This window comes from Siphateles boraxobius, unplaced genomic scaffold (assembly GCF_051911475.1).
Source record: "Siphateles boraxobius isolate OS27281-9 unplaced genomic scaffold, OSU_SipBor_1 19, whole genome shotgun sequence".
Taxonomy (NCBI): Eukaryota; Metazoa; Chordata; class Actinopteri; order Cypriniformes; family Leuciscidae; genus Siphateles; species Siphateles boraxobius.
Window position 1 is genome coordinate 12,841,376 of NW_027508799.1, and position 24,652 is coordinate 12,866,027.

General features: G+C 38.8%; 1 protein-coding gene across 1 annotated transcript; it reads right to left on the reverse strand.

Annotated features, from left to right (window-relative positions):
* Positions 1–1,436: 1,436 nt before the first annotated feature.
* On the reverse strand, positions 1,437–23,203 carry kiaa0930. Its single transcript, XM_077235349.1, has 10 exons — positions 22,893–23,203; positions 17,710–17,858; positions 14,431–14,535; positions 14,197–14,274; positions 13,181–13,282; positions 9,400–9,540; positions 9,124–9,312; positions 6,004–6,163; positions 4,574–4,729; positions 1,437–2,606 (listed from the first exon to the last, which is right to left on the reverse strand). Exons 1-10 carry the CDS (start codon positions 23,032–23,034, stop codon positions 2,566–2,568), a joined length of 1,263 nt encoding a protein of 420 aa, XP_077091464.1. The 5' UTR covers positions 23,035–23,203; the 3' UTR covers positions 1,437–2,565.
* Positions 23,204–24,652: the final 1,449 nt, after the last annotated feature.

Genomic DNA, 24,652 nt, shown 5'->3' on the forward strand with positions numbered 1-24,652 from the left:
TACTTCAGGGAAAACTGAAAGTTGTCAGAAGTTTAGTGAAGTCATGTGACCATGGTGTAGTTTGTTTATAGTTCTTTACTTCTGCCGATTGCATTTGAACTTGAACATTCATAAAAGTTTTGTTAATTTATCAAGATTATTATGATAAACTAGATTTGTAAAAATCATACATTTTTGTTGGTCACAGAGCTTATTTTCTACAATTTTCCAAATGCAAAGAAAACCAGGGTGATGTCAACTTCCGGGTTGGTCTAGAAAAGTAGGGCTACATCATCACTGTCTTGTATGAAGTAACAAAGCCTCATTTGCTGAAATGAGGTGCCTTGGCAAGTTCAACACACATTTTGAAATGAGATTTGTAAATGTTTTGAAACTTCATGAACGAAGCAGTGTTTTGAAAGCGTCCATCACTAAATGACACTTAAAGGGATTCTCCCAAAAATGAAATTCATTAATTACTCACCCTCATGTCGTTCTAAACCCGTTAGCCTAAATTCAGTCTGTTCATCATCATATAATGTGATGGTCTCTTCAGAAAATTTGGACTAAACCACTCGTTTTATGATCTCTTTATGAACTTTTTAAAATGATTATTAGGCTGCATAAATTAGGTCAACTGGAACCGGGAACACTTCCTATAACACCTGATGTACTCGCTACATCATAAAAAGAATGGCATCTATGCTAATTTTAGTCTTTCTGTTTATTCTGAGGTTAACTGTAATCAGCTGGACCCTAGCCGTATCCATATCAGATGGAGGACCTGTGCCTGAACACGACCACAACGCATCCCTGAAGTGTCAGCAGAGCTTGTGTCAACTAGACTCTCCCCTGTGAAAGCCTCATCAACATGACAGCCATCAGCACTGATCCTCAACAAACTCGTCTCCATACGCGCGTGATGACTTCAACCAGATGAACTGCATAATATAATGTTCCGATCTAATCTGACCTCTGACCTGTAATGCTGACTGAATCATAATCATACACTGTTCGTTCGTTGGTCAGAGGAGAACTGGCCCCCCGACTGAGCCTGGTTTCTACCAAGGTTTTTTCTCCCTTCTGTCACTGATGGAGTTTTGGTTCCTTGCCACTATTGCCTTTTGGCTTGCTTAGTTGGGGACATTTAATTTTATATTTAACAATATTATTACAACTTTTTCCTGTTATCTCTGTAAAGCTGCTTTGAAACAATCTGTATTGTAAAAAGCGCTATGTAAATACAGGTGATTTGACCTGTAGCTGTCAAATGAGGATGAGTAAATGACAGAATTTTCATTTTCAGGTGTACTAACCCTTTAAGTTTTAAATATGTTAATTATGAAAGGTAATAATTTGGGGGAAGACTAATTGTTGATTTGCCCTTCATATTAACCCTTCACATTTGTGTGATATTCGACAAACACTTTTAAGTAAAAAAAAAAAAATCAACAAGAGCTTTTTTTAAGTGTATTTTCATAAAGATGTACAGAAAAGATTTATATATATTACCAACATAAATATGACAACATGCACATTAACTGCTGAATTACCACTTGATACAAAAAGCGCATGTAAAGCGTTTAACAAACTGGAACTTCCTTAAAAACAGCCTTCCATTGAAGCTTCGCACATACAGCAAAAAGAGAAATAAAACAGAGGACTAGGGTCTTAAAATAGATTGAACAACAACTTCAAAATGCTGCTGGCAAATCTCCCTATCAAATATCAAATGGATATTAAAGCTGTTGGATCAGTTATTACATTCAGCTGACACACACACACACACACACGACACACATGTACAAAACAAAGTAATACTGACACTTTGGGTTGGCTAAACATGTTCAACTCCAAAAGCCCTTTAGTGCAAACGAGTTTTCAAAACAGAAACTCGAAGTCGACCGTCACCAAACGCGAAGAAATCACAGCCAAAAAAAAAAAAAAAAGCAGTGTCACGTTTAAGAACAAAGTGTCTTTGTGGACGGAGATGTTTCCAAGAAGTGTGCTCAGGTGCTGTCGTCATCCTTCTCCGTGTCAGTCCTCTCAGGAGATACGGCATGTTCACTAGTATTTGGATATCATAAATCCCCCCCGAACACATCAAGTAACGGCAATCGTGTAAGTAAAGGAGGACGTTTGCTGGACATTAGCAATGGGCTATCAAAAGGATGGCGTGTGTTATATATCAGCTGGTTAGTGATGTATTAAGGCCTAGAGCTGCGAGGAAACGTCCTTTGGAAAATATACTACGCACAAAATCAGCAATATGGTGAAACCTACGAGTGTCTCTTGAGGGAGGGAGGAAGGGAGACGGCTGTGGTCAGTACATTTCACTGAGTATCTAAGCAGCAGTGTATTTACAAGAACGACATTCGTTTATTGTGTTTCATTTCCCTTTTGCATCACTCTCGAGCCGTTCTGGAGGGTGTCTCGCTGAAGAACAGGCACTTCTTGATGGAGTTTGTTCCCTTTTCCTCTTCTCCGTCACTGTTGTGTACTGTTTTTTGGTTATCTGATGGCGGTTCCTCAGGGGCCTGATGTGAGGAGGCACTTGGGAACTGTTTTTTGAGGAGTCTGGAAATGCTATGTCATCAAAATGGGCTTTTGTCTCACCTCCAGAATATCTAAAAAGGAAACATTAGAGAGCCATAAGCCATTACAATTAATGTTCAAGGCTAACACACAGAAAATAAGTTTGTTTGTATGTATGGCAAGCCATTTTAGCTTAAGATGTTCCCAGCGTTACTCGTCGTAATTGCATTCTTACTAGTAACAATTAAGTTAGAGAGCTCTCTAGTTCAATTCTTAATAGTAACATTTGAGCTCTCCAGGTAAATTCTTGCTAGTAAGAATTCCAATTAGATTTGCATCTAATGAATACAAGTTTTTAACAGTAAGAATAAAATTGTAAAACAGATTAAGATTACACCCATTTCTCTTGCAAATCCCACCTGCGGTGCAATACTTCAAAATAAAAGCACTATCATTGTGTCAGAATAACCACAAGACTGAGATAACAACTCGGATACGTTTTGTTATTGAAAAATAATATTTAATCACTACATTAATTCACATCTTTATACTCTTGAAAATGCTTGAGAGCAAAGAAAACTCACCAGTATGGTGCCCTCAGCCAAACAAAATATTTCATTTTGGTGTTTAACACGTATGCAGAAGTTGAGCTACATATAATTGTTAGGCTTTTCATCACTGTGACAAAAGAGTTTAAAAATTTATTTTTCTCTTTTTTTATCCATCATGATTGTTTTAATTTCCCAATAATTATATATGAATTACATAGAGTGATAGAAAATGGCACCATTGTACTAGCGCACCATTTTCATTACAGCATCTATATGGGAATTTAACTTGCATAAAACAGAAATCACACATTTTTTCTTTTTCTTTTTTTGTCCGACAGTGTATAAACTTGTCAGACATTGAGACATTTTATCGGGCAATTTTTTTTTTAACTACTAACGTAAAGTCAAGTCACCTTTATTTATACAGCACTTTATACAATACAGATTGTTTCAACGCAGCTTTACAGTGATAACATGAAAATAATGATTCAATGATGCAAACAGAATTCAACTCTGCTGTAAAGCAGCTCTATAAAGACAATAGTAAAACATTATTCAGGTGAAATTAGTTCAGCATTGATTCATTTCGGTTCAATAACATCAATTAAGTACATCAATTATGAAATTAGTTCAGTATTGACAAAATTAAATCTTGTTTAATTTAAAAAAAATATTAAGCAATATTTAGCTGAGTGTGTTTTTGTTCTGGTACCATGACTGGTTCAGGCCTGTCTAAAACCACCATTAGGTGGCAGTCCAAACCTGTCTTAATGAGTGAATTATTCAGTCAAACAATTCGTTCAAAACGGTTGTGTATATATAACTCACTCAATATCTACCTCTTGTAAGTTAAAATGCTCACGATCGCACTCATACACTGATATTTGGGAAAACGGCACTCTTGCTTGTGTCATATTCATATTACTTAACCCCTAAGTTATAAATATATTAAAAAAACACAGACAGGGATTTTTTTCCCCCATAACTTGAATTCTAGGGGCATTCTAACGGCATTCTAATACGCTTCATCCCACAGTGAATGCCTTTGAACTCTAAAGACGTGTTTTTGTTTGAGCGTATATATGTTTGAGTGTAAATTCATGTTTAAAAAGAGCTTACAGTGCATAGCCTACCTATATTTCTTCTCTATAAACCATAATTTTATGATTTAATCAACACTAAAAAAAAATAGTATTACTTACAGTATATATAATTCTTAAAAGATCATTAGAGCCTCAGTGCTGCTAATCATCATTAAAAACGCAACTTTATGAAATGTCAAGGCACGATTAATCATAATGAATGTGCTGAATAGAGAGTGCTGTAATGCAGTTCTTACTAGTAAGAATCGCTACTGTAGAGCTCGAAAATTGTCTTTACTAGAAAGAATGCCTTTTCAGAGCCCTACGACTGCATTCTTACTAGAAAGAATTCCAATTATAGAGATCTTACTCTACATTTTAAGCTAAAACGGATTGCCATTTGTATGGAGGGCAGGTGTGCTGTACCTGTGGTGATACGATGCAAAGGAAGAGTCACATAGGTGAGATGAGAATACAGCAGAAAATACTCCTCTTTTCTGTTCAGCTTGAGCCAAGAACCCACCAGCGAGCGGCCCGTCCCTGACAGAGAGCGGGAGCGCAGGTTTGTAGTGTTGCACAGGTCTGAGGAGAGAGGAAAAAAACTTACATTTTACCTGGGATGGAAAGCCCGACAACCAAATCATTGCAAAAAAAAAAACAACGTTTTTTTCCTCCACAAAATTGCATGCATATTTGTTTTTTTTATTTCTTCCTGTTCTAACCAAAAAATAGAATTTTGTATAAACGAATTTTAAACATGACATTTAATTAGGGGTTCAAGCACAAGTGACACTAGGTGGCGTCCTTTGCGTTTTCTATTTTAACTCCAGAACCGTGTGGGCTAGATTCAAAATTATTTTTTCCTTTGAATTACTTTGCCAAAAAGATAGTTTCTTTGATTTTCCACAGTTTAATTTCCACCGTGAAAATGTTTTAAGATATGTTAATGAATTGTCCCGGCGACATCCATTTGCACAAATAAAAGATCACTTAAATATCACTCTGTAATTAAATGGCCGAATATTTCCTAATTTTCTTTTTCAGTTTGTCTCGTTTAGAAGTGTCAAGTTTTTTTTTTCAAACTGTTTAGTATTAGTGGAGCTTCCAAACTGTCGATTCTACACCGCTGTCTTTACAGGACAAACACACATTATCTAGAGACATATGGCAGCTATATTACGTAATTTTCTACACAAGCTATTGGTGCTTGGACCCTGATAATCGCATCGTGGGGCTATAATAAAAATGTATTGTTTTTGTGGTGTATTTTATAGATTTCGTTAAAAAAATTATAATAATTTAGCCGCAAAATTAAAGCCAGGTTTCCATGTCCCGCAGGGAGAAACGGTGTCATGTTAGCAGCCCCTAAGTTAATAACTAATGATCTTTGCATCGGAAGTGAATCAATCAATCAAAAGTAACTTTAGCTGGACAGTAACTTTATTCTAGAGCTGCTGTAAAGCCAAAACAATCTCTGTTACTGTAATTTTCTATTATCACTGTAAAGCTGCTTTGAAACAATCTATATTGTTAAAAGCGCTATATAAATTAAGGTAAAAAAACAAAACAGAAAAGGTAATCAGAATACTTTGTGTTTTTTGACCAATCGCAGAACTACTTCGATTCTTTGGCTCAGTAATTCGTAGTTTAAGACTGCAGGGGATCGTCAATAGATCAGAACATAGATAGATGCTGGAAACTTGTCATTTTATAATTAGACTATTTATAGCTAATTGTACCTCTAAAAAAGTAAAAAGAATAGTTTTTAAATCGGATTAAAAATACAAATCTATAACATACGCCGCTAAAACAATTCACTGTTCAATGTCAGTACTGTTCCAGTGTTGTTTGTGTACCTTCATCATCCTCCTCTCTGAAAAACTCCTCACTGTCGTTCGCCGAGTGCGATTTCTTCATCTCAGCGTTTCGGTTTCGGGGCACTTTCCGGCGGAGTGACGGTGAGAAGAAGGAGGGTCTGTTTCTCTCTGGGGTAGGGGGAGTGCTGAATGATGTCACCTAGAAGGAAAACAGGACTGTCAATTTATCTATAAATGCACATGAATGAATTACATGGTACAAGATTGGATTAAATCATTTTATTAAATTTTTTTGTGTGTACTAAATTAATGTGCTAAATTGATGTCCCAATGAAAATGCCCTGATGAAAATCAAAGTTGAAACACTTTTTAAAGGGTTGTTTAACTCAAACCTATGTTATCATCAGTTATGCATGTGTTCCATGTTATGTAAAATAATGGTATTTTTAAGAGGACTAGTTAATTTAGGGATTTTTTTCGGCTACTGTATTTTCAAAATCTGAGTTTTTTAGATGGATTTATATCACATGATGTTTGAGACAATAGCCTCTTTCACACATACAGTCTTTACTGGTAAATTACCTTTAAATGATGAGAAAATGTAATATTACCAGTAAATTACTGGTATGATGCTGTGTCAACAAAGAATAAAGGTGATGCATTGACATAAGAAGTCTACTTAGGGCCAATTCATTCATTCATTACATTTATATAGCGCTTTTCTCAGCACTCAAAGTGCTTTACATAGAAGGGGGAATCTCCTCAACCACCACCTGTCATAGCTTATTGTACTATAGTAACTGCGGTACTACATTATGCTTAATTTTCATATTAATATTATATGGTATCATATTTTATCTTAAACTTGAAAGCACAGTGAATATTTAGATCTGCTCCAGCAGGGCTCAACCAGTAAAGATCAGTGAGTCAACTCCTTTTGTCTTTTGTTGTTAGATTAGCATTGAGGACAAAGACAGCAATAGGTTTGTTAGGCTGCTGTCACTTTAAGAGCTGTACTTATCCAACATACTGTTACAAGACTGTTTACGTTTACTTAAGACATGTTTCACAAGGACACTTGCCTATAATTTGACAATATGTTGTTTGAATTTGTCCATTCAAGCGCAAGATGACGAAAGAGAACTCAATTTAATAGGCTATTTGAGGATGTTTACGCACAGAACACTTCTTGAAAACATCATGTGATTACTGTACCACCTTCCTGTTATAATGAAGGGTACCACTTCTTATACATAAATCATGTAATATTTAATGTTTTTAGTTGCACAAATGACGCATATGTGCCGAGGGAACGATCAGCAATCAAGAGCATACAACAGAAGTCTCTCTCTCTCTCTCTCTCTCTCTCTCTCTCGATGTCTGTGAAAAAGGGATGTGCGCTGCGCGCTCAATTCACTCCAATCAGCTTGGGCACAGCAGCTATATAGGCGTAAATATTTCGTTTGTTTAACATTCTATGAATTCAATACATTTACTTCATAGACATCCTTCCCTGATATACCCATTATGCTCTCTGTTTGCTTTTATGTCTGTTTCTCTTTGTCACAAGCACTGTACTTTATTCACTGGTCGGTATCTGTAGTTCGTTTCGGAGCATTTTAATGAGTATGAGTATAGAAGTGCAGTATTGGCCCTGGTATCGGTGCATCCCTTGTGTGAAGGGTATCTAACTAATAAAAAAGACAGAACGCCGTTGCTTGTGTGAACAGCGCATTTCTGTATTTACCAGAAAAATTGTTCTGGTAATTTTACGGTAATTTACCGGGATTGCTGTGTGAAAGAGGCTAATGATAGTCTAGCACGGCATCCATTATATACACTATAAGGTATATATATATAAAGGTATATATGGCCCACCCTTTGCAGCTATAACAACCAACTCTTCTGGGAAGGCTTTCCAGAAGGTTTAGGAATGTGTTCATGGGAATTTTTGACCATTCTTCTTGAAGCGCATTTGTGAGGTCAGACACTGATGTTGGACGAGAAGACGGCTTGGCTCGCAGTCTCCATTCTAATTCATCCCAAAGGTGTTCTATGGGGTTGAGGTCAGGACTGTGCAGGCCAGTCAAGTTCCTCCACACCAAACTTGCTCATCCATTTCTTTATTGAAATTCCTTTGTGCACTGGTGCGCAGTCATGTTGGAACAGGAAGGGGCCATCCACAAACTGTTGGGAGCATGAAATTGTCCAAAATGTCTTGGTATGCAAAATAATTAAGAGTTCCTTTCACTGGAACTAAGTGGTTAAGCCCAACCCCTGAAAAACAACCCCACACCACAATCCTCCCTCCACCAAACTTTACACTTGGCACAAGGCAGGCAAGTACTGTTCTCCTGGCAACTGCCAAACCCAGACTCGTCCATAGGATTGCCATACAGAGAAGCGTGATTGGTCACTCCAGAGAAAACGTCTCCACTTCTCTAGAGCCCAGTGGTGGCGTGCTTTGAACCACTGCATCCCACGCTTTGCATTGCACTTAGTGATGTAAGGCTTGGATGCAGCTGCTCAGCCATGGAAACCCATTCCACGAAGCTCTCTACACATTGTTCTTGAGCTAATCTGAAGGCCACACGAAGTTTGGAGGCCTGTAGCTATTGACTTCTGCGCACTGTGGGCCTCAGCATGTGCTGACCCAGCTCTAGTGATTTTTCGTGGCTAAGTTGCTGTTACCAATTGCTTCCACTTTGTTATAATACCACTAACAGTTGACTGTGGAATATTTAGTAGTGACTCGTGAGCAAATTTCATGAATGGACTTATTGCACAGGTGACAACCTGTCACAGTGCCACGCTTGAATTCACTGAGCTCCTGAGAGCGACCCATTCTTTCACAAATGTTTGAAGAATCAGTCAGCTTGCCTATGTGCTTGATTTTATACAACTGTGGCCATGGAACACCTGAACTCAATGATTTGGAGGGGTGTCCCAATACTTTTGGCACTATAGTGTATATGAATCTACATTGTGGGACAACAGTTTCAAAGCTTTTAAAAATGCAAAGCGCAATCACATATATTTTTAATGCAGAGAACAAATGCGAACTCAGTATTTGTGTAGTAATTTAAATTGCAGCATATATGACTGAAAATCATATTAAATCAGAATCAGAATTGCAAACAGAAACAGAGTTGAACCGACCCTCTCGTGGATGGGAGAATCTTGGTCCTCTTCAGTTCCACAGGGTGAGGTGTCTCCAGTGGGCACTCGACTCACGGCCATCTCAGCGTGACCTTTCCCCTGAGGACCCTTCATACGCACAAACTCCATGTTGTTGTACTTGTAGAAGCCGAAAGACATCCGCTGGGCCATCTTAGCGGCCACACTTACCTATCAAGGCAAGACATACCATAAAATACAGACATGAAGCATATACAAGATAATGAAAATGTTGGACACGCACACATGGAAGCGTACCCGGTTGTCATAGACCTTCTTGAGGGCCTCGTAGCGGATGGAGCCCTGGAAGATGACCCCCTGGAATGTGTTGCTTTTGTCACTGGCCACCAACTCGACACAGACCATCTCACCTTCCCCAACAGTCATATCGTTGAAAACCTGCCCAGAATACACACACCAATCACAGCCAATCATGACAATTACACCACGGCTCATTCAGAAGGACTAATTATTCAGGCTGTTACTTAATATGTTCGTATTCATCATAAATTAGGTGTCATTCGAAAGCTTAAAACTCTCAAAAATTCATCCTGTGAAACCATTTTGAAATTGGACATTTTAGTGGGCTCCATTTCTGAGACATATCAACTTCTGAGGAAATCAACAAATCTTTGAGTCCAAAATATATTCTTTGTATAAAATAACAAAATGTACATTTGCTTTACGGTAAACTTAAACTACTATAAGTTTTTACACTTTAATTTTTTGAGGTGCATTCACTTCAATAATTTTTCCCAACTTTAGGTCTCTATTCAAAAACATTTATGAATTGTAAAGTTCAAATCTATCCTCAAAAAAGGGTGTGTGCGAGACAATTAACGGGTTTAAGCGGTTTTATTTCAGCTAGTTGTCAAGGAAATGTTTCTCATTTCCGTTTAGTTTGAATTAAAGCACTAAATTAGCCCAAACTAAATAAACGTACGGCTGTGCAACAATTAATCGCGATTTTGTGATATATATATATATATATATATATATTATATTATATTATATAGAAATATAAATATTTTATATATAAATACACATGCATGTATATATTTAAGAAAAATGTGTTGTGAATGTGTTTGTATATATACAAAATAATTATACAGAGTTCACACACACACACACACACAAACTTTATTCTGAATGCGATTAATCGTTTTACAGCCCTGAACTATAGACGTAAAAAAGGCAACACTTTATAACAACTTTCATTAATAAGTCATTGACAAACTTAACAAACGTTAACGGATCATTTGTTAATATATTTTCACATAGCTAGAAATATGAGATAAAGTGCTTGTTAATGTTTTATAATGATCTTATTTAGCATTACATAATGATTAACAGATCATTATTTAACATGAATTAAAATACTTACATATGTTATTAAACTTTCAATTCATGCGATCAAGCACTTTTTGAAACTACAAATGTCATTCAATTTCAGTTCATATGTATTACTTAATGAATTTTTTTTTTTTACATCGACTGAATGGGGATCACGCTAGGGAGCCAATCGTCTTCGAGTACTATTGAACTAGCCAATTTAATTGGCGTGCGTGATTTACATTACACACTCCGCCCACGCGGCACGGGTATAAATACGGAAGTGGATGCACGCACTAGTTGCTTTACGCTGAGGAGCCGAGCGTAACTGGGAGTCAGCGGTGGTCCAGCGGTAGTGGCAAGGGGACTACGTCCTCCGTTCCCTCCTTCAGTGAACAGTGGGTTGCATACGCAACCCCAGGACGTTCCCTTTCTGACGATAACGTCGGACGTAGTCGACTGAATGGGGATAACCTTTGAAAACGCCACTAAAGCTGCCACCTTCCAGTGCCGAGACAAAAGCCTTCTGATGCCCCCGCAAAGGAGGGGAAGGACAGGGCTTAGGCCAGGGAAGTCACTGCTGTTCCTACAGGACCACTGGGAAAGCGTTCCCTGTACATAGAAGGAAGGGACGCTGCGGAAGCCACATCCTGCCCGAAGGGAGGTAGCATGTGGAGAATACACATATGAACAGGCCACCCCAGGTCACTGGGGTGGCTCCAGGGGGGAGACTCAGCGGACAGTGACGGCAGAGGGAAGACACGGGCTAGCCGTAGGGAGCAGTATCGTGGAAAAATACACATATGGGATTACCGTAGGGATCGCAACATATGGATCCAGCCTAACACAGGTTCCACAAGCTTACGAGTGGTAGGCCTAACACCGGGCGTTCCGCCACTTCTGATGTTAAAGGGGTGCGGAGGAACTCAAGGGTTCGGAAAAGGGAACTCAACTGGAGCAGAATGGCGCACGTATCCAATCCGTAGTAGGGGAATGGCGCTGCAAGCTGGCACTTCGAACCGGGCTCACGGTGAAAATGGCTTCTTAAAAACGACGGGAGCAGCGGTTCGACTATAGGTGTTGCCCAACCCCCAACTCTAGAATATCTGTCAGCGAAGCACTCTGTGTCAACGCCTAGGCGGAGCACACACATTTAAGAGGAGCTCAACACCTAAGTGGGCCTGTGCATGTCAGAATTTTCACCAAGATGAAGGCAGCCACCATTCAGTGGTCCAACTTCGCTTGGAAACAGCCTTCCCTCTCTGATGATTTCCTTAACAGATAAGAGCTGGTCTGAGGTCCTAAGGCTTGCGTTCTGTGCACGTAACCCGCAATGAAGCGGACGGACAGAGAAAGCCAGGGCTGGGTCTGCCTCCTCCGGGGCAGCGCTTGCAGGCTCACCAACTGGTCCCAAAGGGAGAGGTAGGAACCTTGGGCACATATCCAGGCCGGGGTCTCAGTTCGTGAGAGTTAGCCGGCCCAAATTCCAGGCACAACTCGTTGACCGAAAGCGAGCAAGTCCCTACCCTCTAGTAGAGACCAGGCGAGCAGGATAACTGTTTAAAAACAGAATTTTTAACTCACTGCCTGCAGTGGCGGTCTCTGAGTGCAATAGCACCAGAGATAGGCCCAAGAGGATAAAGGAACTTGACGATCAAACGTGCTTCCCATGCTTCTGCATCATGATGCGCGTCAAGAAAACAGAGGCAACATCATTTTGAGGGTGGAGGAACAGCCTACTCCAACCCATCTTGCAGGAAGGAGAGCACTGAATGACCGAACGCTCTCAGGATCTCCTCACGGAGAGTAGACTCACTCAACGAATAGATTCCACTTTCTTTTGCGTAAGCACAACTTCCTATTTTAGGGGGTGCTCGCAGAAGTGATGGTAACTACCACATATTCCTGTGGTAGCCACCTGAACCTCCGCGTCCAGTTAGGACCAACCTGGAATCTCTCCAGGGGTCTGAACGCGGGTGCCATCATTCCCCGTCCCTGAAATGTATTCAAGGGAAGTCGGGAGGGCTGTCGAGGGGAGCTAGGTCTGGTTGGGCCAATAAGGGGCAACTGTCAAGACCTGCTCCACTCCTGATCTAGCACAATAGGTGCAAGCGTCATGCGTGCACAAGACAAGAGCACTGCTCAACACTACATGTGAAGATCACTGAGCTTCAGGAGCAACTCTGCTCAACACCTGAGTGTGAAGAAATTCACTGAGCTTGAGCAGGCACCAAACGACATTTATGACTCAAAACCTCGCTACATATACTTCCTTACATATTACAGTATGACGTAACAGAAATGAAAATTACAAACAAGTTTTTGTGTTAAAACACATTTGTAGCCTTTTCTGAAAAAAAAAACTGATCATCAGCCAACACATGTATTGTTTGGTGCAAGAAACCTTGTCTAACATTTGATTGGATTTATAAATACGGCCATTTCAGACAGAGCTTAAACTGTGTTTGTGTTAACCTGCTGGAAAAAATAATGTGCTAGTGTGTCAACAACATCAACAAAAGCACATAAACCTGTCCAACCTGTTCGTACACACCTCAGAAAGCGATCACTGCGATATGACCTGAAAGCTAATGTACTTCATTTCCTTATCTCAGAGGACACACACCTTTGATTAACCTCATGATGTTGCAGTACACTAGCAGTTTTGTTCTAGCATCGTTGCTCCAGCAGCACATTTGAGAGTTACCTCCTCAAAGTTGTCAATCATGAAGAAGATGTTCGGGTAGCTCATTTTGGATTCTTCCCCTTTGCTGTCCATTGGGTGTTTGCTTGGAGAGGCAAACACTTGCTGTAAAATAAAGAGATGCGCTGTTTTCATTAGCATGTATGCAGAAGTCATTAATTCATTAAAGATATTATATATTCAGATGATAAAACACTGCTGAGTGATTATTTGCCCAAGACTATGTAATAAGACTATGCACACTTTAAGGAAGTAAATTCTTCAAGGACTAGTAAATGTCTTAAACACTTTGTTTAGTTTGGTTTTCCTCATAGCACACATACATCATGGAGACGTGTCTATGTTTTGATCTGTAAAATGTTTTTAGAAAATAGCATCATATTCCAGCTTAAGTGCAGGAAGGTAACGGGGTTGACACTCATAGGGCCCTATAATACACCCTCCACCAGGCACGACGCAAGTGCTTTTTGCTAGTTTCAGCCTGACGCAGTTATCATTTCACGTTCAGCGCCACATTGTTTAAATAGCAAATGCATTTGCGCCCATGCTGGTCTAAAAACCAGGTGTGTTCAGGCGCATTGTTGGCGCGTTGCTATTTTGAGGCAACTGAAATAGACATTGACCAACAAAAACCTGATCTAAAGTCAATAGTTATTAATATGTATGGCGCATTAAGAGGATAGGGACAACCCTTTAAGACCATGTGCCGGGAGCGCCGACCATTTTTCCCGCCATTAAACTAGCAAAAGTGGATTCAGACACGCCCTAAGCACCTAAGTGAGATCGTTAAAATAGGGCCCTTACAGTTCAAATCAAAGCAACTGTACACCCTGTTGCTTTGATTTTTTTTAGTAAACAAATGACTCTTGAAAAGTATATTCAATTTTTTTTATAATAAATACCTTCTAGTATCATAACCTTGAGCTTAGACTAAAAAACAACAAATTGAACTGTAAGACTGTCAACCCTGTTACCTTTCTGTATATCCCAATACACAAACTGCACAAATGTTGTCTTACCTGTGATTTCTTTTTGTGGATGTGGATGTCTCCTGCATCTGAGCGTGTGCAAACTGCACATGTGACCACATAATCCAGCTGTGGGACAAAAATACTTCATAGGCAAAATCATAGGCAAAACCATACCAAAAACAGCATTATGAAAACGTCAATGACAGAGATATTGAGTTTATTTGAGTTGAGGAAATTGCACAAATAAACCCTGATGGCGTCGTATCATTGAGGTTTGCTTACTTTCTGCAGGATGAGATTGAGATAGACACTCTCCTCCCAATCGATGTCGGGATCACCAAGTCCAGGCAGCTTTTTAGAGTCTCTTCTGTAAACCTCCACCTCAACCTGAAACCAAAGCAAGCCACCGTTACAGCAAATCAAACTTTTAAAGGAAACGTCTTCAAAACGTCTTACATCACATACTTTTTGGTGATCTCTGATTGGCATGACATGGCATTATTAATGTAGGCAAGATTAAACATCTCGGAAAATCTATGTTTAGCCTTATCAGGGACTTTTAAATGCCATCTACACGTTTCATAAATCAGCAAAAATTACATTAGAGAAGTTCTCCATCTCATTAATCTTAAAGAATGTCCCGATGATTGATTATAAAAAAAATTCTCAGTTATCTCAGCAATTACTGCAGATAGTGAATTTAATTAATAACTTAATTATTTATTTACTCTGTAATTCTTTCATGTTTGGGAGAAGGTGATAAAGTAAGAGAGAACAGGAGACAGGACAGTTAAAGAAATAAAAATAAAAATTCAAGGTTTCATATTTGATCCAAACATTAAAGTTATCCCATGATTTACTCACCCTTAAGCAATCCTAGGTCTATATGACTTTCGTCTTTCAGACGAACACAACTTGAGTTTTATTCAAAAATATCCTGGCTCTGCCAAGCTTTAGAATGGTAGTGAAAGGGACACAATATTTTTGATGCCCAAAAAAGTGCATCCATACGACTCAAGGGAGTTAATGCCTTCTGAAGCAAAGCAATGAGAAGAAAAATATCCATAGTTCCAGATGGCCTACGCAAGTCAACTTGCACCAAAAGAATAACTCTCTTTAAAAAAATCCTTGTTTTGGACTTCTAGTTTGTGACCGCGGTCGTTACTTCTCACTGGAGCTTACACTACGCAGACGTCCTACGTCATGTGCTGGAACAGAATCAGAATCAGAATCAGAATCAGAATCAGAAAGAGCTTTATTGCCAAGTGTGCTTGCACACACAAGGAATTTGTTTTGGTATTGAGGCTTCCAGTGGACATATACAAATACAAATACAACATGAAACATAATACTACAAATTATAAGAATAAAAAATAAAAATATAAATATATGAGAATAAAACTATCACAGTTGGGTTTAGTCAGAATAGACATTTTCAGATTTACAGATTATGAACCTATTTACAGTGTTTTGAATATTATAAATAAATAAATCTACATATAAGTATCACCTGAGTTGTAGGATATTGCACTAAACAGTGGGAGTATTGCACTTACAGGCATATGCCTTGGGAAAAGTGTTAACTGTTCAGGAGGGAAATGGCCTGTGGGAAGAAACTGTTCCTGTGCCGAGATGTTCTTGTGGCCAGTGATCTGAGTCTCCGTCTTGACGGTAACAGTTCAAACAGGTGGTGTCCAGGGTGAGTGGAGTCTGTGATGATTTTACCTGCTCTCTTCCTCACTCTGGAAGAGTACAGGTCCTGGAGGTTTGGCAGGGGGGCACCAATGATCCTCTCCGCAGTCCGGACTGTCCGTTGTAGTCTCCTGATGTCTGATTTGGTAGCTGAACCAAACCAGACAGTGATGGAAGCGCACAAGACAGACTCAATGACGGCTGAGTAGAACTGAATCAGCAGATCCTGTGGCAGGTTGAACTTCCTCAGCTGGCGAAGGAAGTACAGTCTCTGCTGGGCCTTTTTTACAGTGGAGTCAATGTGATTGTCCCACTTCAGGTCCTGAGAGATGATAGTGCCCAGGAACCTGAATGACTCCACTGCTTCCACAATGCTGTTCATGATGGTGAGTGGGGGGAGTGCTGGGCTGTTCCTCCTGAAGTCCACGATCATCTCCACTGTTTTGAGCGTGTTCAGCTCAAGGTTGTTATAACTGCACCAGGCAGCCAGCTGTTCAACCTGCAGTCTGTAAGCAGACTCGTCACCGTTTTGGATGAGACCGATGACAGTGGTGTCGTCTGCAAATTTCAGGAGCTTGACAGTGGGGTCTTTAGAAGTGCAGTCATTAGTGTACAGGGAGAAGAGCAGTGGGGAGAGAACGCACCCTTGGGGGGCTCCGCTGCTGATTGTGAGTGTCTTGGATGTGTGTTTCCCCAGTCTCACTCGCTGCTGCCGGTCCGTCAGGAAGCTGGTGATCCACTGACAGATCGAGGATGGTATGGAGAGCTGGGTCAGTTTGGCTGTGAGAAGACCAGGCATGATGGTATTGAAGGCCGAACTGAAGTCCACAAAGAGGATCCTTGCATAAGTCCCTGGTCTGTCGAGATGTTGCAGGATATAATGCAGTCCCATGTTGACTGCATCATCCACAGACCTGTTTGCTCTGTAAGCAAACTGAAAGGGATCCAGCAGGGGTCCAGTGATGTCCTTCAGGTGGGCCAGCACCAGTCTTTCAAACGACTTCATGACCACAGACGTGAGAGCGACAGGTCTGTAGTCATTAAGTCCAGTGATTTTGGGTTTTTTGGGGACAGGAATGATAGTGGAGCGTTTGAAGCAGCAGGGAACTTCACACTGCTCCAATGATCTGTTGAAGATCTGCGTGAAGACCGGGGCCAGTTGGTCAGCGCAGGCTTTTAAACAAGCAGATGAGATGCCGTCTGGGCCTGAGGCTTTTCTAGTCTTCTGTTTTTTGAAGACTCGGCTCACGTCCTCCACACAGACCTTAAGCTCAGGTTGGATGGCAGGAGGGGGGAGTGATAATTGGAGTGCAGGCCACTCTCTTGAGAACGCACGTACAGCTGTTGCCGGAAGTCAGTCATTTATTATACTGTAGTCCATAAAGTTCTAAATATTTAAATTTTTCTTACAAAACGCATCGCTTCGCTTCAGAAGGCATTTAATAATTGAGTAGTATGGTACTTTTATGATGAATGGATGCACTTTTTTGGGCTTCAAAAATCTAAATCTACGGTACCATTTACTCACATTATGCTTGGAAGAGCCAGGATATTTTTAAATATATATCCAATTGTGTTTGTCTGAAATAAGATACACCTATACGTCATATACACCTAGGATGGCTTGAGGGTGAGTAAATCATGGCATAATTTTTGGGTAAACTATCCCTTGAATCATTTACTCACACTCATGTCCTAACAAACCTGTATGACTAACATTTGTTGCAGTGCTCACAAAAAAAATAAAAATAAACCTATGGCATGAATTAAATGTTTTAATTAGGTGTGAAATATTTGGATGAATTATCTCTCCATTAACCCGTATGTTTCACTCAATTTATTGACTGACAATTAATAGGTTAGTCTCACCTTTTTCCCCTCCGTGTCGTCTGTACTGACGTACGAGAGCTTGCGACGCACATAAAAGAGCATATCGTCCTGACGGGGTGCCCATTTCTCCATGAAGTATGTGGAGAACATCCATGTCCAAAACACTATACGGTCATCCTTGATGCACCCTAAACAAAACAAAACAAGAATCAAATACAATTGTTTCTACTTAAATGCACTGAAAGAGTAAATGCACAATATGTTTGTTTTTAGTACACACACTTATATACAATAAGTGGACAGACTGCAAAAAATAAAATTTTGTAGAAGGATTTCAGCTTAAGAAAAATTCTGACCATTGTTGTCAGATGTTATTGGTGATATTGAATGTTAGTGTAAACTTGACAAAATGTTTTGACAATAGTCAATATGAAATCAAAATTCATCCTATTTACTTGCTTAAAGGGTTAGTTCACCCAAAAATGAAAATGATGTCATTAATGACTCACCCTCATGTCGCTCCAAGCCCGTAAGACCTCCGTTCATCTTCAGAACACAGTTTAAGATATTTTAGATTTAGTCCGAGAGCTTTCTGTCCCTACATTGAAAATGTATGAACGGTATACTGTCCTTGTCCAGAAAAGAAATAAAGACATCATCAAAGTAGTCCATGTGACATCAGTGGGTTAGTTAGAATGTTTTGAAGCATCGGAAATACATTTTGGTCCAAAAATAACCAAAACTAGGACTTTATTCAGCATTGTATTGTCTTCCGGTTCTGTTGTGGATCCGCGTTCAGTGACGCTGCTGACGTAAGACGCTGCTGACGTGTGTCTGGTGCGCCCGAGCTTCGTTTACAGTCTGAGGGAGACGCACGCTGGAAACAAAACAATCTTCACAAACATGTCTAGGGATTTCCACACAGAGGAAGACTTGCATTTTTTTGCCCAGCCATATTTATTTGAACCCGAATACACTGACGCACCAGATACACGTCAGCAGCGTCTTACGTCATCAGCGTCACTGCGGACTCGTGAACGCGGATCCCCAACAGAACCAGAAGACATTACAATGCTGAATAAAGTCGTAGTTTTGGTTATTTTTGGACCAAAATGTGTTTCCGATGCTTCAAAACATTCTAACTAACCCACTGATGTCACATGGACTACTTTGATGATGTCTTTATTTCTTTTCTGGACAAGGACAGTATACCGTTCATACATTTTCAATGGAGGGACAGAAAGCTCTCGGACTAAATCTAAAATATCTTAAACTGTGTTCTGAAGATGAACGGAGGTCTTACGGGCTTGGAGTGACATGAGGGTGAGTCATTAATGACATCATTTTCATTTTTGGGTGAACTAACCCTTTAATACACATTAATTAATGCATATAATCTTATACCAAAATTTTAATAAGTTGCTCTACTTCTGAAATGAATTTCCTTTCTAACTGCATGGATAATATTAATTAACCAATGGTAAATTAGTAATTTGCATTTAGTTCTAGGGTGCGTTTACAAAACAACAATGTACTAAAAACGGAAAGGTTTTTCCTTTGCAATTTTGAAAAATGTTCTATACAAATGACAACGTTGTCAAAATGATCCTTGTTTACACAGATTCGAGAAAACAACTTCAAATGCTGTATTATTCATCCCAGGCCAGTAGTTGACAATGGCACTTTGTAAAGAAACACTACGCGCCTATAGACTGGACATGTAACACGCATGCACATGACGTCACCGTTTTCACAAATTTGCATTTCTGTAGTTTACACCGAGACGATAACAGTATTTATATAATATATATTATATAATAGTATATAATATATTATATAATATATAATATTATATAATATATTATAATAGTTTTCAAAAACTTGAACTCGTTTTCAGGCCAGTAAAACGTCATTGTCATGTAAATAAATGGCCAAAACGCACAATAAGTTTTCCATTTTTAGTTGAATGAAATCAGTGATGTGTAAATGGCCCCAAGATTCATTCTGGTATGAAAAGTCTTTCAGCATCCAATCAATTCTATTCTCAAAAGATAAAATGGATATACCTAGACTTTGTGAGTCTTACAAGATTTGAAAACATATTCAAAACCTATTCAAAAGTAATCAAGTCATTTAGTTCAGTGAATGTGTCATCATGAGTATCCTAAAGTTAAATATATAACAAATTAAATGACAGGCAATCAATTCAATTATATTTCGTTATATGTAAAATAGATATATCTAAAATAGTTTAGTTTCAGACAAGCAAGGAATTAAAAGTGGCAGGAGCCGATAAATGCGTCACATTGGATGTTGTCCACTGATGACATCTTTATTGATGTCAATGAGCCATTTAGATTTGTCTAGACTGAGAGTTGTTGTGAAAACCGGAACTGTTCCAGCTCTGGCATCAGCACCTTGCCAATGGAAAGTGCTTTATAGTAGTGGTACCTAACATGACATTTACTTCCCATGGATCTCATGCCATCAAAAAGAGAAATTATCATATGACCTGGACTCTCATATCCTCGTTTAGAAAGAGGAAGATGTTCAGTTCTACCCGAAGATCTACCACTTAACAAGCTTAAGTTCTAAATCTTAAAGATTAATGGATCGTTCATAACAAACAAATGAAATGAAAAGGCCAAAAAGTTAAGTTAGATTGCACTGTGAAGTCCAGCAGTAACTCTGAACAGATGCTGTAGTAGATCAACAGCTACAGACAAGCCAACTCAACACACACACACACTCTCTCACACACACACACACACTCTCTCACACACACACACACACACACACACACACACACACACACACACACACACACACACACACACACACACACACACACACACTAAAAACAGAAGCTTACACACACACGCTCTAAAAACAGAAGCTTTTTTCCATTGAAAGGTTTTAATAACATCCCAGCTCTGTTCTTCAAATGGAGCTTCCTTGGTTAAAAGAATAGTTCACCCAAAAATGATAATTATCCCATGATTTACTCACCCTCAAGCCATCCTAGACTTTCTTCTTTCAGCCCAACACAATCAGAGTAATATTAAAAAATATACTGGGAATTCCCAGCTTTGCAATGGCATAGTTTTTTTGAAGCAGAGTTTTTGAAGCTCCAAAAAGCGCATCCATCCATCATAAAAGTTATACATAGACTCCAGGGTGTTAATAAAAGTCCTCTGTAGCGTAGAGATGGGTTTTACTTTATGAAAATATCCATATTTAAATCTTTATAAACTATAATCAATCACTGGTTTCTGGTGACCTCTGACCCGACACAGTCGTATGGATTACTTTTATGATGAATGGATGTGCTTTTTGTATCTCCAAAAACTCTGGCGCTATTCAATGCCATTAAAAAGCTGGGAAGAGCCAGGATATTTTTTAATATAACTTGTGTCCGGCTGAAAGAAGAAAATCATAATCTATGTCGCCGGCGTCGGCGGAAGTACCGCCCCACTCGACCGTGCGAAGGAGGATAGTTCAAATTGTATTGGTTGCTTTGTAAACAGTGGGGCGGTACTTCCGCTGGTGCCGGCGACATCGGGCCTGACCTTTCAACGTGATGACGTAGTTCCCGGCGCGTTGCAGATCAGCTCAATCTGAACAATTGTAGTTAAAAATATATATATATATACACAATTTTTTTTTTTTAATGACCTATCGTTTCGTGAAATAAGACCCCCCTCCTCAGCTGCGATCGTGCACAGTCCGTTAAAGCACTTCAAAGACCTTTGAAACTGCATTGATTTGGAAATGTTGTTTGAAATGTTTTCCTCAAAAAAAAAATTTCTCTTCCACTGCGGAAAGAAAGACATGGATATCTTTGATGGCATTGGGATGAATAAATTATTAGGAAATTTTCATTTTGAGGTGAACTAATCCTTTAACAGCAAAAGTATGATATATTTCTCTGGTAACACAGCTGGATAAAGTTTGTAATGCCGTCGAGAACAGAAATTCCATGGTTTATTAACTTATCCCGAAAATTATCCACCTAGTAGCTATGCTTAACTAACAGGATTGAGGGAATTTTGAACATTTTAGAATGAGGTGAAATTCAGTTAATAGAGTAGGCTACAGCATTCGCTCATTTCTACATTTTTTCAACATTTAAAGTTGTGTAAATTAACATTAATGTATCATTTATGAACAAAACATGAAATAACAATTAAAAAATGTGTATACAAGTTAACATTAATCTAGAATAATCAAGAATAATAAAAAGTTTTGATGTTAACAAATTGAACAGTACAGTAAAGTGTTACCAAACAATATAACACCTTATGAGACGTGTTAGTTGTAACCAGAGGAAGATGTTCACAGAAGCAGAAGTGAAAACCGTGCAAAACGCAAAACATTAACAGTTTGTCGCAGAGAGAATGAAATATTAAACAGGGACAAAACATTAAAGAAAGACGACAGGGAGAGAGAGAGAGTGACGCACAAAGAGCATAATCAAAATTAGAAAATGTCTAAAATTTCTTCTGTGCAATTTGGCTTAGTTGAGTGAGGTGAACTGAAATATCTATATGATTCAGAATATGAGAGTCACTCTAATGTGTTTATGTATATGATCTTTGATGATGAATTTGCATGTGACTTGAGTTACTCAGTTATCACTAGAATGACCCTGACAACACTGAGAGCAGCTTCCCTGCAGAAAAAGCACCTGACAGTCAGTTCATCAAAAAAAATTTGCTGTGTTGTTAATAGGACGGAAAAGGCCAAAGGGAAAGTCAATGAAATCAATCAGAAAAAAAGGTTTCACAAAGCAATATTATAAATATCTGTATAGACAGTAGGCTACCACACATTACTGAGTGATGTCATTTTCAACAGGTGTTCTCTATAAGGGAGTTGTATTGTGGTTTCATCAACCATAGATAGATAGATAGATAGATAGATAGATAGATAGATAGATAGATAGATAGATAGATAGATAGATAGATAGATAGATAGATAGATAGATAGATAGTTAGACGACAGCACTATGACATCACAGGCTCGACAGCGCGGCGGCGCGCATCGTGAATAATGATGTCATATGATAGATAGAGGACCACCGGCAGAAACAAAAGCTAATGACCGCGGCCTGTTTTCGCGCCTGAATAACATGATAAAATCAAGTTCTTCTGACGTGTCTGCGCTGTTCATGAAGGACAGAGAGTCTGTGAGTGTTTACAGCTGAATGTAACGTTACTGACCCAGTCTGTTGAGGTCCTGTTTGACGCTCAGGCGGTTGCGCTCGTCCGCGATGGCCTTCAGCATGTGCTGCAGGGACTGGTCCGGTTCGGCGGGGTCTTCGCTCTGGCCCGAGAGCGCTGCCATGATGCTCGCGGAGGTCATGACACGATCACACCGCTCATCTCACGGCAACCCTGTTCATGACACGAGCCCGAACACAACAACACAAGCGCCCTGCACTTCCGTCAGCTGAGACGCGACGCGTGCGCGTGACTCGCGTCGGAAACACCCCGTGCTCTTCCAGACGTCATGCCGTAGGCGTCGCTGAAACAGGGCGCCACTTCCACTAAATCACTATTAAACTAGGAGTAAAGATGTGGAAGATTCTTGAAACAATGTGAGGATTTTTGGATGATTATATTGATTGCTTTTCATCTGCTTATCATTGTTTTCCGTTGTGTGTATGTTTTTCCTCTGGTTTGTTACATGTAAAACCTTCTCTTGATGCTCTTTAATGTTCTCCTAAGGTGTAGTACAACATGCTTCCCTCGGGTCAAAATCATTTTCTAAAAAGTTTTTAAAAAATGAGTGTTCATCAGAGGGGTCTTGGACCCTTGGACTTTTGTGGCACTTGAACCACTCTAAAATTCTAAAACTTTACCAAAAAAATATTTTATAAAGTCTTCATGTGTATCTGAATGCACACTGAAAAGAACTGATTTTAGGACCCAGCGGAACAGCTCATTTGCTCCATATAGAGCTATAAGGCCATCTAGTGATAAGAGTCATGAAATATCATGTTATATATATTTTTTTGCTACAAGAGGTCGGCAAAGACACACAATGTAAGATATTTTAAGCTGAATTAAAAGGGTTATGCATGAAATTGTGAGTTATTTTGAATTTAAGTTGAAAGAATGCTTAAATTACTATTCATTTATTATTTATTGATCAAATCTAGAAATTTAAAGGTAAATTAAACAAAAAATCTCCCGAAAAATTGCATTAAAAAATAGAAAAAAAATGTAACTTAAATAAAATAAGCTTTCTGGACAAAAAAATAAATGAAATAAAATAGTATAATTTTTGGACTTCGGGTCATTTTGACCCACCAGGGAAAGATGTGTTACAAAAAGCGAGGGAAGGAAGAGGGTCAATCATAAAAATAAAAATAAAAACTATAATTACTAATTGCTGTCACCTCAGGTGTTTTTTGTGGAATAGTAAATGTTATTCTTAAAAAAGAATCACATTATTTCTTAAAATGTTTTCTTTCTTTTTTAAAAAACATTGCTTTATCATGGTCTTGTGGAGAGTCACATGATGTATAGCCTATATGAATATGAAAAAAATTGTATATTGTTATTGGCTAAACTTCAAATTCATAATGAACATTTTCACAAAAGGCAATTTAAACATACAATTTCTTTTATGTTTTTATTTAGATGTTTTGTTCTCCGTGCTCCACTCTTGTGTCTGGATCTCACATTTTATTAATAGTTTTTGCTGGATGTTTTGAATGTGTTTGGTATTATAATATTAACATTATAAAGTAATAATGATTATTACTATTACTAAAAATTATATTACTATTAATGATAATTATTGATTAACTAATAATAATTAGTAATTACTATTATTGTCATAATTATTTAATTATTAAGTGTTATGTTTATTATGAAAAATAGGAATCAAGTCAATTAAATATTGGCATGCTTCCTTTGACATACTAAAAGCTTTTATTGATGTTGAATAATTTGGTAACATTTTACAATAAGGT